At 47.0% G+C, this 17,354-nt stretch overlaps 1 protein-coding gene across 1 annotated transcript; it reads left to right on the forward strand.

Moving 5' to 3' along the window:
- Positions 1 to 10: 10 nt before the first annotated feature.
- On the forward strand, positions 11 to 6,227 carry LOC142490126 (protein NYNRIN-like). The gene has a single exon (XM_075591955.1). It carries the CDS (start codon positions 11 to 13, stop codon positions 3,710 to 3,712), a length of 3,702 nt encoding a protein of 1,233 aa, XP_075448070.1. The 3' UTR covers positions 3,713 to 6,227.
- Positions 6,228 to 17,354: the final 11,127 nt, after the last annotated feature.

Below are 17,354 nucleotides of genomic sequence, written 5' to 3' on the forward strand. Positions count from 1 at the left end.
TGGGACCGCCATGGCAGCAGTGGGGCAAACTGCTGTTTGTGGGAAAGTCACTCTCACAGTAGCAGAGGTCCCTATGGATTTCCTGGTGGACTCAGGGGCGTCCACGTCCGTTATATCCAAAAAATTGCTCCCCCCCACTATAGAACTTTCCGATGATTGGATGACATCAATGGGGGTAGAGGGAAAACCGCAAAACAGCCGCCTTACTGTTCCTGTACCTCTCGGACCGTTCTCAGAAGTCGCTGCTAGATTTCTGGTATCGAACACCTGCCCTCTAAATCTATTAGGGTCCGATATTTTACAAAGACTAAGGGCAAATATTTTATATGATGAGGGCGGCATGCAACTTATTCTCCATCGCCCGGAAGGGGGAGACACCCCCCCAGATATCTGCATCATCCGAGCTTTACCGCTGATGCTGTTACAAGAACAATCCAACCCAAATACTGGTTTCCCCAGCCATATTGAACCTCAAGTTTCTTCTAGTTTATGGTCTGTGGGACCTGAAGATGTGGGGCTTCTTCCCGTTCCCCCAGTGGTTGTACAGATGAAACCTGGAGTCCCTTACCCAAGAATCCCGCAATACCCTCTCAAAGCTGCACAGGAAGCCAGTCTGAAGATACAAATTCATGCATATTTGGAGAAAGGGGTGCTCAGGTATTGCACTTCACCTTGCAATACTCCTCTGTTTCCTGTCAAGAAGAAAAGTGTCAAAGGCCAACCTGATAAATATCGATTGGTACAAGATCTGCGTGCTGTCAATGCAGCAACCATATTGGAAACCCCTGTTGTCCCCAATCCGAATACTCTCCTCAGCGGAGTCCCTCCCGAGGCCAGTCTCTTCACAGTTATAGACCTGGCCAATGCTTTTTTCAGTGTTCCCCTTCATGTGGACTCCCAATTTTTATTTTCTTTTACTTTCCAAGGAGCTCAACTGACATGGACAAGAATACCCCAAGGGGCCCAGAATAGCCCTAACCAGTTTTCCCAAGCTTTGAAACTCTCTCTTTCACCATGGGTGTTAGCTCACCCTGAAGCTACGCTACTCCAGTATGTTGATGACCTTCTGCTATGTGGCCCAATCGACAGCCAACAGATGGAATCACTCTCCGTCTCCCTGTTGCAGCATCTGTCCTCCATCCAATGTAAAGTCTCTAAGTCAAAACTCCAATGGTGCCTCCCTAAGGTCGTTTTTCTGGGGCATTGTATATCACAAGGAATCAGACATCTGACAGATGAAAGGAAACAAGCTATTGTATCTGTCTCTTATCCATCCACAATCAGCCAACTGCAATCATTCCTTGGACTTATCACCTACTGTAGACAGTGGATACCTGATGCTTCCAGGCTTATGCAACCGCTATATGATGCGCTGAAAACTGGCCCCAAGGAAGACGATGTGGCCGACCCAGTTGCCTATCAATTATATCGACGCTGTTTCAATCTTCTGAAGGAAGCCATTTCAAGTGCACCAGCACTGGGCCTTCCAGATTATACCAAGCCATTCAATCTATATGTGTCCGAGCAGGAAGGCCATGCTTCTGGAGTTCTTACACAATCCCATCGGGAAAAACAGCGCCCTGTCGGGTACTACTCCTGCAGACTGGATCCGGTTGCACGTACTTCTCCGAGTTGCCTCAAAGCCGCCCATTCCGCCCAAGTACTGCTGGATAAAGTGGCGGACATCACTCTCGGATATGATGTTATTATTCAAGCTCCACATGACTTGGCTGCTGTTCTCTCGCTGACATTACCCCGACATCTCTCGCATCAACGTCATTTAAGACTTCAGTGCTCATTGCTTCTTCCGTCTTATGTTTCTTTTCAACGATGTACCACTATCAACCCAGCAACTCTTCTGCCACATATCCCAAAGGGGGGAGAGGAACCAATGGAAGAATTAAACACTTCTAGTCCACCAGTGTCCCCCCATGACTGTTTACTCACTTTACAGCAGGACACGTCAGAACCACAGAATATGTCTACTACTGCGATTCCAGGCGCTGACCTAGAACTCTGGACAGATGGCTCAAGGTATGCCGATGATAGCGGCAGATTTCATACCGGTTTTGCCGTCACCACGGAGAAAGAGATTCTCTACGCTGAAGCATTGCCACCAAGCAGGTCAGCCCAGGAAGCGGAATTGATTGCGTTACAAACAGCATTGGAGATGGCAGAAGGAAAAAGGGTGAATATAAGAACAGACTCACGATATGCTTTTGGCATTGCCCATGATTTTGGTACTATCTGGAGAAATAGAGGATTCATAACCTCCTCAGGAACACCGGTGAAGCATGCCACCCTTATCCAGGGACTTATGCATGCTATGGGGCTACCTATCCAGGTAGCGGTTCTCAAGGTCAAGGCACATGGAAAAGTGGACAGCACGGAAACAAGAGGAAATCAATTAGCTGACCAAGCCGCCAAACAAGCTGCCTTGGGATCTGTGTCAGAGAGATGGCTAGCCATGGAAGACATGGAAGTAGCAATGGTAAGCACGCGGGCACAAGAAAAGAAACAACGGGAGGAAACAGAGGCACAAATCGAGGCTGAAGAGTTTCCCGAAATTAATACAGCACGACCTCCAGTTGTTAAACTACAACAGGAACAGGCAAAAGTATTATCAGAAGAAAAGAAGCAGTGGAGGAAAGATGGGGCGACCGTGGAAAAGAAAACTGGTCTGTGGAAAAAGGATAATGTGTACTGTCTTCCAAGAAGAATGTATCCAGCCGTAGCAACATGGGCACATGGAGCCACACACCGAGGAAAGAATCAAGCCCTCGCATATGTAAGGAAGTTCTACTATGCTCCTGGGATCAGTACCACATTGGCCGCATACAACCGAGCCTGTCAGGTTTGTCAAACCTGTAATCCCAGCAGCACACAGACCGTACCCACCCAGCATTTAGCCAAGCCCGACTACCCATGGCAGAGAATCCAAGTGGACCATATTCACATGCCCCCGGCCGGGGGATACGAGTATGTATTGGTAGTAGTGGATATGTTTTCAGGATGGCCCGAAGCTTACCCAGTCAAGAATATGACGGCAAAGGTGACAGCGAAGAAAATGCTTATCGAAATAGCATGCAGGTTTGGTATACCTGAAGTGATCGAAAGTGACCAAGGACCGGCGTTCACAGCCTCTATTTTTGGGGAACTATGGTTTATGTTGGGATCTCATCAAGGACTCCACACTCCCTATCACCCACAAAGTTCGGGAAAGGTGGAAAGGATGAACGGCACACTGAAAACCAAACTACTTAAGATGAGTCAAGATCACCCCCTCCCCTGGCCAGATCTATTGCCTATAGCGTTATATCATGTCAGACACACGCCCCAGGCCAAGCATGGGCTTACCCCATATGAAGTCCTATTTGGGTCCCCTCCCAGAATACCAGAGATAGACAGTCAGGAATTACAAAAAGGTCAGGACAAAGTAGTACAATTTGTGATTTCACTTGCGCAAGAGTTGTCTAACTCTCGTTCTGTAGTATCTGCTTCTCTTCCAGAGTCCACAGGAGACACAGTACACCCCTTCCAACCTGGGGATAGCGTGTATCTGAAGAAACACGTGAGACCCGATTGTTTGGAGCCCAGATTTGAAGGTCCATATCGAGTCCTGCTGATAACACCTACGGCAGTGAAACTTGAAGGGAAAGGACCCTGGATCCACGCCTCTCACTGCAAGAAATCTCCCGTTGAAGCTCCATGATGTATATCCTTTTCACTATGGTGCTCTTAAGTACTGTTGAAACTGCCCCAGTAACCTTCTGGGTAAACACTTCCCTGCCTCTACAAACATTCACCACTGATTTTTGTAATGTCGCAAATTGTGGTATTTATGAGGACTCTCTCTTGTCCGCACAGCCCTGGTCCCTTAAACCTATTAACTACTATTATGATCCCTCATATGATTCAAGATCCCCTATACATAAGCAGGCCCAAATATATCTGTGTGTCACCAGTACAGGGAATGAATGGTGCTCCTCCTGGTCAAATGTAGGATGGAACACAGGAAATGATTGGGCGTATAAGCCAAAGGGGGGACTAGATAGAAAGGATGAGAATGGCAAATCTCTCCTCACCCGGCTAACCCTCACTAAAGGAGTTTGGGGTACTACCAAATGCAAAGGTAAAGTACGACAAGGTTGTCTACCCTTTTATTTACAACTGGAAAATCCTTCCGAGGGAGATATGGGAAAATATGTGCTTGGCATGTACGGGGGTTCTCTCACCAAAAAATTGGGACAAGTGGAGCTCAAAGATATCAAAAATAGACCCGTGTCGCCAACCTCCCAACCCACTAATAAAGAAAAATTAGATGCCCGAATTCAAGAGGTATTACCTATTCCGGGCTTGACATGGGAAGATGTATTCCGAATAGAAACACAGACAGATGTTAGGAAGAATCTGTGGCTAGAATGGGTAAAATATACGGTTAAAAGTTCTGGGCAGAATGTCAGCTGTATAGCCTGTGCAGCCGCTAATGCTCATTTAACTACGGTTCCCCTGTTTCTCTCCGAAAATGAAACAGAATGCCTGATTACTCTATTAAGAGGTAAGAACTCTACTGACTGTCCAGAGTTAAGACCACTGGTATCCCTGAAAACCAGCGTTAAACCCCCTAGGGAAGTTATAGTACATAACGGAAATTATACATGCTTTATAGCAAATAACGATACGGGAACAAACTTAGGAAGATTTAACCCAGGGTTTTGCGTTTCTAACTCGTCTACCCCTTCTGCCGACCTCCAGGATCACACTGGCCATATGCTTGATATATATTGGTTATGCGGAAATGGTAAACTCCGAAATATTCTACCCCAAATGTGGCAAGGACAGTGTGCATTAGTTAAGGTAGTTATGCCTTTCAGAATACTCCCATGGGAACCAGAAGAGCAGTGCCTATTCAGGAAGTCTCTCTCTCTGTCAAGATCAAAAAGAAGTATAGCAACAGCCCTGCAAAGTGATAATTTGGTATATAGAGATGCCATAGGGGTCCCAAGGGGGGTCCCTGATGAATTTAAGGCCCAAGACCAAATTTTTGCTGGATTCGCATCAATAGTTCCCCAAGTACAAATTAATAAAAATGTTGATTGGATCAATTATCTGTATTACAACCAACAGAGATTTATCAATTATAGTAGGGACGCTTTCCAAGGTATAATTGAGGAACTAGGGCCAAATACCCGAATGACTCTTCAGAATCGAATGGCCTTGGATATGCTTTTAGCAGAGAAAGGGGGGGTATGTTCAATGTTTGGAGAAGAATGTTGCACGTTTATCCCAGAAAACTCTGTGATAGATGGGAAAACGGTTAAAGCACTCAACCAGATCAGGGATCTAGCGGCAGAAGTTAAGAGGAATTCAGGGGTGGATACCAGCTGGGCCAACTGGCTGGCAGATTGGACTGGAGGTTGGAAGTCAATTCTCACGACTATTGGACTGATTTTGTTATGTTTATTTGTCTTTGCTATCCTTGTGCTTTGCTGTGTCATTCCTCTTTATCGGAAACTAATGTATAAAGTGGTCGGAGCAGAAACAATGACGAATACAGGAAGTGAACTGGAATCATTTTTGCAAACTAAAGCTAAGCCGGATATGCCTACCCGAAGCCCCCCAAGGCAGAAATATATTATGCGTAGTTCTCTATTGTGAGGTTCAAGGTATCTGGGGAGAGAGACTCCTACGATGTTGACAGTCTTGATGGAAGGTATGAACATCTGTTAGGGATGTATTGTGCCAGTAGTCAAGTGAAGAAATCCTTTACCCATTCCCCACATCGTAGGACAGCTTGTATCCCCTAGGGAGTGAACGAATAAACATAGATTCAAGGGGGGATTGTGAGGGTAGAAAATATTATATGAATATATGTTTATCCATTATTCCGAGAGTTATCCAACTCAGCAATGCAAACAGATATTGTACAGTAAAGATGGCGCCTGTATCCGGGAACACACCCTGAGATAATCCTGTAATGAAGACATCCGGCTGATGAAAGATGTACAAACAACAGGCTTATCAGCACGAGCTGATCACGCACCCATGCACGAAGGAATGTACACCAATGAGAGACGAAAGAGTGTCCCGGATCAAGATATAAACGGCTTAAGCCCAACCCCTGCCTCGCCCCATTGCTATGCTATATAAACTATGTGAGCTGAATAATAAAGCAGCAGTTCCTGTGTTACCCCTGGGATAACGCATGTACTGAGATAGAAGCTGAACCTTGTGTCAGAGTCTTTCTTAGTGAGCTAGCGCATGCATGATTGAATTTGGAGCAAGTGACTGAAGAGAGAGACCCTGATATAGTGAGATTCACGACCTCATTATTTGTATATGTGTCAAAATGGAGTGCTATTGAGCGTGGCATATGTATACAACAGACGACAGAGAAGCCCAATGCTACATCCAACATGACAGAAATACACAGTAAGTATGTAAATACAACATTTGCATGTACAATCCCTGTCATACTTTGGGAAATTACCGCTTCCTATTGGTTATCCCAGGATTTACAATCTGGGATCAACATGCGGACAGTGTAGTGTTTCCAGAACTAAAAAATATGCTAATGCAAAAAAAGTATGAATGAAAAAAAATCTTTTAATCTTTCACTGAGTTGCATTGGGATGAAGGAACTTCTACCAAGGTTAAAGTAGAAGCATCATACATTATTGATTCATGAGTAGTTGTACTAGTTATCTAGTAACACACACTACCCCTGCAAGCTCAGAACCCAAACCCGCCACATACAGTTAGGTCCAGAAATAATTGGACACTGATACAAGTTTTGTTATTTTGGCTGTGTACCAAAATAAATTCAAGTTACATTTAAATAATGAATACAGGCTTAAATTGCAGTCTATCAGCTTTAATTTTAGGGTATTCACATCCAAATTGGAGGAAGGGTTTAGGAATTACATCTCTTTAATATGTAGCCCCCTCTTTTTCAAGGGACCAAAAGTAATTGGACAATTGACTCAAAAGCTTTTTCATGGACAGGTGTTGGCTATTCCTTTGTTATTTCATCATCAATTAAGCAGGTAAAAGGTCTGGAGTTGATTCCAGGTGTGACATTCACATTTGGAAGCTGTTGCTGTGAACCCACAACATGTGGTCAAAGGAGCTCTCAATGAAAATGAAACAGGGCATCCTTAGGCTGCAAAAAAAAAGAAAATCCATCAGAGAGATAGCAGGAACATTAGGAGTGGCCAAATCAACAGTTTGGTACATTCTGAGAAAAAAAGAACGCACTGGTGAGCTCTGCAACACAAAAAGGCCTGGACGTCCATGGAAGACAACAGTGTTGGATGATCATAGGATCCTTTCCATGGTAAAGAAAAACTCCTTCACAACATCCAGCCAAGTGAAGAATACTCTCCAGGAGGTAGGCATATCATTATCCATGTCTACCATAAAGAGAAGACTTTATGAGAGAAAATACAGAGGGTCCACCATAAGGTGCAAACCATTCATATGCCTCAAGAATAGAAAGGTCAGATTAGACTTTGCCAAACAATATCTAAAAAAGCCAGCCCAGTTCTGGAACAGCATTCTTTGGACAGATAAAACTAAGACCAACCTGTACCAGAATGATGGGAAGAAAAAAGTATGGAGAAGGCTTGGAACGGCTCATGATCCAAAGTATACCACATCATCTGTAAAACACAGTGGAGGCAGTGTGGTGGCATGGGCATGCATGGCTTACAATGGCACTGGGTTACTAGTGTTTATTGATGATGTGACAGAAGACAGAAGCAGCCGGATGAATTCTGAAGTGTATAGGGATATATAGTCTGCTCAGATTCAGCAAAGTTGATTGGATGGCGCTTCACTTTACAAATGGACAATGACCCAAAATATACTGCGAAAGCAACCCAGGAGGTTTTTTAAGGCAAAGAAGTGGAATATTCTGCAATGGCCGAGTCAATCACCTGATCTCAACCCGATCGAGCATGCATTTCACTTACTGAAGACAAAACTTAAGGCAGAAAAACCCACGAAAAAACAACAACTGAAGACAGCTGCAGTAAAGGCCTGGCAAAGCATCACAAAGGAGGAAACCCAGCGTTTGGTGATGTCCATGCGTTCCAGACTTCAAGCAGTCATTGCCTGCAAAGGATTCTCAACAAAGTATTAAAAATGAACATTTTATTTATAATTGTGTTAATTTGTCCAATTACATTTGAGCCCCTGAAATAAGGGGACCGTGTATGAAAATGGTTGCAATTCCTAAACGTTTCATACGATATTTTTGTTCAACCCCTTGAATTAAAGCTGAAAGTTTGCACTTCTATTGCATCTTAGTTGTTTCATTTCAAATCCATTGTGGTGGTGTACAGAGCCAAAATGATGAAAATTGTGTCAGTGTCCAATTATTTCTGGACCTAACTGTATGTGTATGCCAAAAAGGAGTACTACTGGGATTGCGACCTCATGTACACAAGAAAATACTTTGGTTGTACTAGTTATCTAGTATGCTAAAGATCAACAAGGAATTTATCTGTGATAGAGCACAAAAAAATAGTAGACAAAAATATTTAACATTATGGATAGAAAAAAAATATAAACAAAAACAGGACAGTGCAAATAAAATGACCTAAAAAATTAATTTGCCTTATGGGAATACAATTGAGCCAACTGAACTGTGATAAAGCTATACGTTGTTACTGATTGTCTCCCACCAGATTAACAAAAACAGACTCAACGTGTCACTGCCAAATGTCATTAAAATATAGCTGCGTTTTATAGAACAATAATGCAAATGTAAAATTTAAAATGTAAATACAATAAATATACGTATTATATTTTTGATAAGGAAAATGTTATCTACAGACACATGCCGGCTGCTATTCTGGTACTTTGAAAGGAAAATATGCATGCAGATCTATTCATTCAATGTGTGAACACATATTTGCATCTGAAATCACTTAATACTATTTAGTCCAATTTAAATACTGATAAATGCATGAACAATATCTTCTATTCAATGACTTCTTTTGAATATTATATTATTGCCTCAATTAAAATGGGTGACAGGTAGTAGGAAGGATGACGAATGTAAACTTCACTAAATGTATAAAATTATATATATATAGAAAAAATTCAGGCAGTCACAGGACTTGATATAAATGCAAGGCTTATGTATAAGCCGATACGTTGATAAATTAAACGACTATTTTGCATTTTCATTTTCTTCAGATATATATAAGAAGGAGCGGATCAGTGAGTAAAGACACAGACTGGCACCGCATTTGAAGCAGGGGAACCTGGTTCAATTCCTGGTGTTGGCTCCTTGTAACCTTGGGCAAGTTACTCTCCCTGTGCCTCAGGCACCAAAAACATAGATTGTAAGATCCACAGGGCAGGGACCTGTGCCTGCAAAAATATCTCTGTAAAGCGCCACGTAAACTAGCAGCACTATACAAGAACATGCTTGTATATATATACACAGCCAATAAAGAATATCACTTGTGAGCACATTCACATTTCTTAGGTCTGCAGCCCTGCCTTTCAACCATTATCACCTAACGTACAGTGCATCCACTGCCGCAAGGTATTCTGGGAAATGACATGCAAATGAGCACACAATGTGTCACCTTTTACCTGAAATCCATTTGGATAAGTGCACAGCTTTTGGATGGATTTCAGGCAAAAGGTGAATTTAACACCGGTCTTGAGAAGAAGGAACTGACCAGAACAAGTCTCATACAGACATGGATGGGTTGTCCTATCAGGTGATTGGGGCTGCCCGGTGGGCCGGTGTTGCAGCTCCTGGCAGGTGTGCCTGCTGAACTCTGAGACACTGTTGCAGGGTACATGCAACTACACACGCGGGTTTCTGGACAAGGCTTATTTATTTAGCCTTGAAAAAATATACAGCACTCAAAACAAAAATAGCTTTTCACCAGCAACAAAAGGAAAATGGCTTTTCTTCAGCAGACAGACAAAAACAGTTTCTCTTTAGCAGACAGTGTATATGGCAGTTGCCGTTTTCTATGCAGGGGACAGACAGTTCACAATTCATCTACTTTTCTAATCAGACCTTTGTATCAGGAATCTCTTTAGCAATCTCTTTAGCAGCTTACTCCTCACTCCTCAAAAGAGAGCCTCCATCTGTCTACAGCCTGGGTTTTAACACACCTTGATTAGGCAGCTGGGATCCAACTAATTATCCTGAGGTTCCCAGCTGAAGTTAACCTAGTCAGTGCTGCACTGCAGACTAGACATAGGTTTTCCAGGCATATAACTGGTGGCTTTTGTTTACCCTGTCACATTCCTCCCCTGTTAGTGTGTGGCTGGGGCTACGCACGGCTGAAGCCCGACCATCCACCCCTTCTCTAAAAAAGAAGTCAGCATTTGCGTTCTCTTTTTTCCGGTCTATGCTGAATCTCAAATGAGAAGGGTTGGAGGGCCATATACCACCTAGTCAATCTAGCATTGGAATCCTTCATGCTATTTAACCACTTCAGTGGAGCATGATCCGTCACCAAAGTAAAATGGACTCCTGCCAGGTAATGCCTCAAAGCCTCGATTGCCCACTTTACTGCGAGGCACTCTTTCTCAATCACTGAGTAGTTTTTTTCCCTTGGGAACAATTTCCTACTCAGGAAAAGGATAGGATGTTCAACTCCCTCAAACTGTTGTGACAACACTGCCCCTAGCCCTATCTCTGATGCATCTGTTTGCACTATAATAGGGCTGTTGAAGTCTGGGCTTCTAAGGATGGGACCCTCTGATAGACACCTTTTTATGTCCTCAAAGGCTCTCTGACAATCCCTTGACCACATCACTTGTGTAGGGGCACACTTTTTTGTGAGGTCCGTAAAGGGGCTGCCACTTCCGAATAGTTGGGGATGAACCGCCGGTAGTACCCTGCTAAACCCAGCAGAGAGCGTACCTGCGTTTTTGTTTGGGGGGTCGGAACTTCTTTCAGGGCAGCTACCTTGTCGGCTAGTGGCCTTACTTTTCCACCTCCCACTGCATACCCTAAGTATTTGGTTTCCGCTTTACCCAAGGCACATTTCTTAGGGTTGGCTGTGAGTCCTGCCTCTCTTAGAGATTTGAGGACCGCTTTCAGCCTATTTAGATGGGCCCGCCAGTGTTTACTATAAATGACAATGTCATCTAGGTAGGCTGCGGCATAAGTCCTATGGGGCCTCAGTATCTTATCCATGAGTCTCTGAAATGTGTCTGGGGCTCCATGCAGTCCAAATGGCATTGTCACAAACTGGTATAAACCCATGGGAGTGGCAAAGGCTGTTTTGCATTTGGACTTTTCCTCTAAGGGTATTTGCCAGTATCCTTTTGTCAAGTCCAACGTGGATATATATTCCGCGTTACCAAGGGCGTCAATTAATTAGTCGACCCTTGGCATCGGATATGCGTCAAACTTGGATACCGCATTGACCTTTCGGAGGTCCACACAAAATCTTACCTTCCCATCGGGTTTAGGGACCATAATTAGTGGACTACACCACTCACTGCATGATTCCTCAATCACTCCTAAGTGTAACATTTCTTGTACCTCCTTCTTTACCAGAGCCCTACGGCTTTCAGGCAACCTATAAGGACGGGAACGTACTTTTACCCCAGGTGCTGTCTCGATTGCATGGGAAATTAAATTAGTTTGTCCTGGTAAGTCAGAAAAAACATCCTAGAATTGAGTAATTATTGCTAACAAGTCCCCTTTTTGTTCAGAGGACAACTGTTTACCCATTGGGATTTTATCGTCACTCACGATGTTCTCCCGTGAAGGCTGAGAACCCAAGTCCGTTTCCTCCTCCACCGGGTGGATGAATAGAGACCGCTGCATCTTCCAGGGTTTCAGCAAGTTCACATGGTAAATTTGTTTACCCTTCCTGGACCCTCGTTGAGCGATCTCGTAATCCACATCACCCGTACGGCGGAGTACTTCGAATGGGCCCTGCCATTTGGCCAGGAGTTTACTCTCGCAACTGGGTAACAATAACATCACCTGGTCTCCTGGGTGAAACACTCTCATGCGAGCATTCTGATTGTAATGTCTCTCCTGACTGTCCGGGGCTGATCTAAGATTCTCCCTGGCAAAGTGGCCGACCACATCTAGGCGCTTCCTAAGGTCTAGTACATATTGCAGGGTATTCTTAGAAGGGGACTGCTGTTCCTCCCAGGACTCCTTTAGGAGGTCTAGGATACCTCGGGGTTGGCGGCCATACAGCAGTTCAAATGGAGAGAATCCCGTGGAGGCCTGGGGAACTTCCCGCACTGCAAACAGCAGAAAAGGGAGAAGTTCATCCCAGGCTCTCTTCTCTGAATCTACAAATTTCCTCAGCATCCCCTTTAGAGTTCGGTTAAATCTTTCCACCAATCCGTCAGTCTGTGGATGGTAGACCGATGTCCGAACAGACTTGACCTCTAGTAACTTTAAGACATCCTGCATCAGTTTAGCCATGAAATTTGTACCTTGGTCTATCAACATAACCTGGGGAAGTCCAACCCGTGAGAACAGTTTCAACAACAACAGGATATCTTGTCGCATAATCAACTATTACAAGGATAAACCTGTGTCCTTTCACAGAAGGTTCTAGAGGTCCTACCAAGTCTACCCCAATCCTCTCAAAGGGAACTGACACCAAGGGTAGAGGAACCAAAGGGGCTGGTTTTTGTCCTTTTGGACTAGTTAGCTGACACTCCGGACATGCTGCACATAGCTTAGCAATATCACTATGCATCCCTGGCCAATAGAATCGGGATGAAATACAGTCCAATGTTTTATCCCTGCCCAGGTGACCACTCCAAGGGACAGTATGGGCTAGAGTGAACACAGATTTAACAAATGCCTTGGGAACCAATATCTGTCTGGTGACCTCCCCTGTTTGTGTCTGCCTATTCACCCTATATAGGATATCATTTGATAGCTCAAAATGGGGGAATACTATCACCCCCTGTGCATCTAAAATCTGTTCATCAATTTTTACCACCTTGTCATACTGTCTAGCAAGGACTGGGTCTTCCCTTTGCTTCTGGCGAAAGTCAGGGAGATACAGGTCAGGTAAATCTCCAGGGCCCATATCCCCCTCCATTTGGCCATTCCCAGCCATCACTTGTGACCTCTGACTACTAGAATGGTCACCTTGAGACCCAGATTCCTGCAACCAGTCCTGTTTGTCCAAGCGTCTTTGCTTCCGAGTCTTTTGAACCCGGTGTCTACTGGGAAAAAGGTCTGCCGAGAAGGGGAATAGTTTGCCAGGGTTCTCCTGAGCCCTAGAAGGAGGCTCCTCATGAAGGACTGGGGCCATTAGGTCTGAAAAGAAAGGCCAGTCCCGACCGAGCACAACGGGGGCAGGGAGCCAAGGAGCGACTCCTACTTCGAGGTAAGCCTCCTGACCTTTTACCTGTAGCCGGATTTTGGCCGTCGGATAGCGTTTTACATCGCCGTGTATACATTCTATGCTCCATGGGGAGTCAAAAGAACACACGTTAGGCGGTAACAGTTCCTGGAGGACCAGAGTTTTCCCAGAGCCCGAATCTACAAGGGCCTGGACGTTTTTCCCCCCAATCAGGGCTGGAAGTAGCCAGGGCTTGTAATTTTCCCCAGTAAAAGCCGAGGCGACGGTTCTGCTGAATGAACAATCCATCAGTGGACAGTCCACATACCGGTGGCCTTGTTCTCCGCAGGCGGAACATGGGGAGGGTTCCCTCGCAGGAGGGGGCTGTGGATAGCGCTCCGCTGGACCGGTTACTGGAGACCAGGCATCTGTGGGTCCTGTGGGCGACGTCCAAGGAAATTCCTCTCACTTTGCAACGAGCCGACATCCGGAAGGAGATGAGGGTCTCTACGGGGACCAGCATTTGGACTCCGTCCTTGCTGGAACGACTGCTCCTTCCGTTGGACTTGGTGGTTCCGTGACGGGCCGTAGGTTCCCCATTGATCTGACCTCCCTCTTTGGGCGTCCACAAGTACCGGTGGAGTAGGGTCCAGGACACTCGCCTGCTGCTCAGCCCCAAGGAAGTTCTCCACGAGTCAGACCGCCAAAGCTAGGGTTTCAGCAGCGTGGCGTTTTACCCACAGGCGTGCGGAAGGGGGTATTATTTGTAGAAATTGTTCCAAAACCACCTGCTCAAGAATTGCCTCCTTAGTGCACTCCTCGGGTTGTATCCAGCGCATACATAAGTCCAATAATCGCTGAGCGAGGACCCGGGGTCTCATCTTAGCGGTGTACTTCATGTTCCGGAACTGCTGCCGGTAGGTCTCTGGGGTCAGACCTAAGCGATCCAATATGGCGGCTTTTACTTGGCGGTAGTCCATGGCCTGATTTGCTGGGAGACCCTGATATGAGGCCTGGGCTTCTCCTATGAGGAGCGGGGCCAAAGCAGTTGCCCAGCGATCTGTAGCCCAGCCCTGAGCTTCGGCAACTCTTTCAAAAGTCAGTAAAAAAGCCTCTGGATCCTCGTCCGGAGCCATTTTTCTCAGGAGTACCGGGGGTTTGCTTGCAAGTTCTGGACTGGCAGTCCCCTGGAATTGGGTCAACAGCTTGGCAATCCGCTCATCCTGTGCTGTTTGTAGTCTTTCATCTCTCTCCGCTTGCAGCCGGGCCTGCTCGCACAGAAACGCTTTCAACATTTCTTCCATTCTTGTGTGTGTGTGTGTGGCCCTTTAATTGCAGGAGCCTTTTGAAAAAAATCAAATCTCACTTCTTGACACCATATGTTGCAGGGTACATGCAACTACACACGCGGGTTTCTGGACAAGGCTTATTTATTTAGCCTTGAAAAAATATACAGCACACAAAACAAAAATAGCTTTTCACCAGCAACAAAAGGAAAATGGCTTTTCTTCAGCAGACAGACAAAAACAGTTTCTCTTTAGCAGACAGTGTATATGGCAGTTGCCCTTTTCTATGCAGGGGACAGACAGTTCACAATTCATCTACATTCTAATCAGAATCAGTATCAGGGAGGTCACGTGACGACGGGGAGGTGAATGGCTGCTTAGTACCTGAGCTCCATTCCCACCGGCACTAGTTATATCAATAACTACAGCAAAATCGCGACAACAGCAACACAACCAGCAGTAAAGAATCTCTAAACATACCAGGATGGCTTCTAACAAAACAGTTCGAAGAAAAACCCAGACAGTCTCTACTTATTTCAAAAAAGGAGAGACAGCACAGGGAGACAGGCCTGAATCCCCTGCACAACCCACCATGACAGACCATGAGGGAGAAAATGCAAGTGCTGCATCGGACGACATGGATGTAATGAGGCGCAAGGATATGAAAGCTTTCTGCGCTGAAATGAAGCAATTTTTTACAACAGAACTTTGGGCTCTCAGGAAAGATATGGATGCCATAGGTGAGCGAACAAACTCCCTAGAGGTTAAGTCTGATGAGACCGTTACTGCACTGGCACAAACTCAGAAACAAGTAACTAAGCTGAGGGACCAGGTCAGATTCCTAGAGGAAAAGATTGAGGACTCTGAAAACAGGGACAGAAGAAGTAATATCCGTCTAAGGGGGGTCCCTGAGACTGTCACCGACCCAGAGGATTTTGCCACCAAGTGGCTAGAACAACTCTTCCCTGACAAGACGGACCGTGAGCTCCTGTTAGACAGATGTCATCGCGCCCTGAGAGGAAGACCTCAGGCAGGGGACCCCCCAAGAGACATTGTTATCAGGTTCCACCATTACCGCACAAAAGAAGAGGTATGCAAGATATCACGGGACACTAAACATATGGAGTTTGATAAAGTGAGATTCCAGGTGTTCCAAGACCTGTCCCCTGCCACGCTGGCCAAAAGAAAATCCCTAGCCCCCATTACAAGAATTCTGAGGGACCAGCAGATTAGATACCGGTGGCTATTCCCATGTGCAGTAATGGTGCTGCGGAATGGGGTAGCACATACCTTGAGACGCCTGGAAGACGGCGAGGGATTCCTCGGCAAGCTGGGCGCAGGGGGAGCGGCGGAGGTCTTGCGGGCATCCCCACGAGCAGAAGCAGGAGACGCAGACGTACCCTTACCCACATGGAGCAAAGCGGGGGCTCCGCGGTTGGCGGCAGGAGCAACGGGATCAGCAGCGGCCCATAACTGAGTTCTCACCCCATGAAATTTGGAAGTGCTCAAGCAAAGAAATAATCATATAAAAGGGATCCCTTTTGGTGTTCAGAACCTTCATCATGTCATTTTGCCTTTTCGTTTTACCTTCCAGCTGGGGTGTTTCAGCTGCAGTGTCTTGCTTCACCCGGAGGGAGGCATCGTAAGCGCGTCCTCCGGTGACCCAGCTACCCCCCCCGCTCCTGCGACTACCCCCCCCCCCGCTCCTGCGGCTACCCCCCCCACCCCACTACTGCGGCTACCCCCCCCCCTCACCCCACTACTGCAGCTACCCCCCCCCCCTCACCCCACTACTGCAGCTACCCCCCCCCCCTCACCCCACTACTGCAGCTACCCCCCCCTCACCCCACTACTGCAGCTACCCCCCCCCCTCACCCCACTACTGCAGCTACCCCCCCCCCCTCGCCCCACTACTGCAGCTACCCCCCCCCTCACCCCACTACTGCAGCTACCCCCCCCCTCACCCCACCACTGCAGCTACCCCCCCCCACCCCACTACTGCAGCTACCCCCCCCACCCCACTACTGCAGCTACCTACCCCCACCCCCCACCCCACTACTGCAGCTACCCCCCCCCCACCCCACTACTGCAGCTACCCCCCACTACTGCGGATGCCCCCCCGCACTTGCGGGTGCCCCCCCGCACTTGCGGGTGCCCCCCCGCACTTGCGGATGCCCTTCCGCACTTGCGGATGCCCTTCCAGACCTGCGGCTGCTCTCCCGGACCTGCGGCTGCCCTCCTGGTCGCGAGCGGGTCCGTCGCTGACTTTTGGAGGGCAGCCATATTGCCTCTATCCCTCCCTGTGCTCCGCGGGAGCGGCTCCGGTTTTCGCGGGCTTTGCCGCTGACGTCACTGCCAGGCGACGAGCCAGGGGCCGCTCTCTCGCGAGAGGACGGCGCGGCCCCACGTGACTGCGCACATTGCAGGGAGACTCTGCCCGAGATGCAGAGGGGGACGGTCCGCGATAGCGCAGGGGCCGGGGACACGGGGGGAATGCAGAGAGGTGGGGGCTGAGATCGGTGGATGAGAGGAGGATGAAAGGGGGGAGGAGGATGAAAGGGGAGGGGGAGGAGGATGAAAGGGGAGGGGGAGGATGAGGATGAAAGGGGAGGGGGAGGATGAGGATGAAAGGGGGGGACGAGGATGAAAGGGGGGAGATGAAGGGGGGGGAGGACGAGGATGAAAGGGGGGAAGAGGATGAAAGGGGAGGAGGGGGAGGATGAAAGGGGAGGGGGAGGATGAGGATGAAAGGGGG

This window comes from Ascaphus truei, chromosome 3, assembly GCF_040206685.1.
Source record: "Ascaphus truei isolate aAscTru1 chromosome 3, aAscTru1.hap1, whole genome shotgun sequence".
NCBI classification, from domain to species: domain Eukaryota; kingdom Metazoa; phylum Chordata; class Amphibia; order Anura; family Ascaphidae; genus Ascaphus; species Ascaphus truei.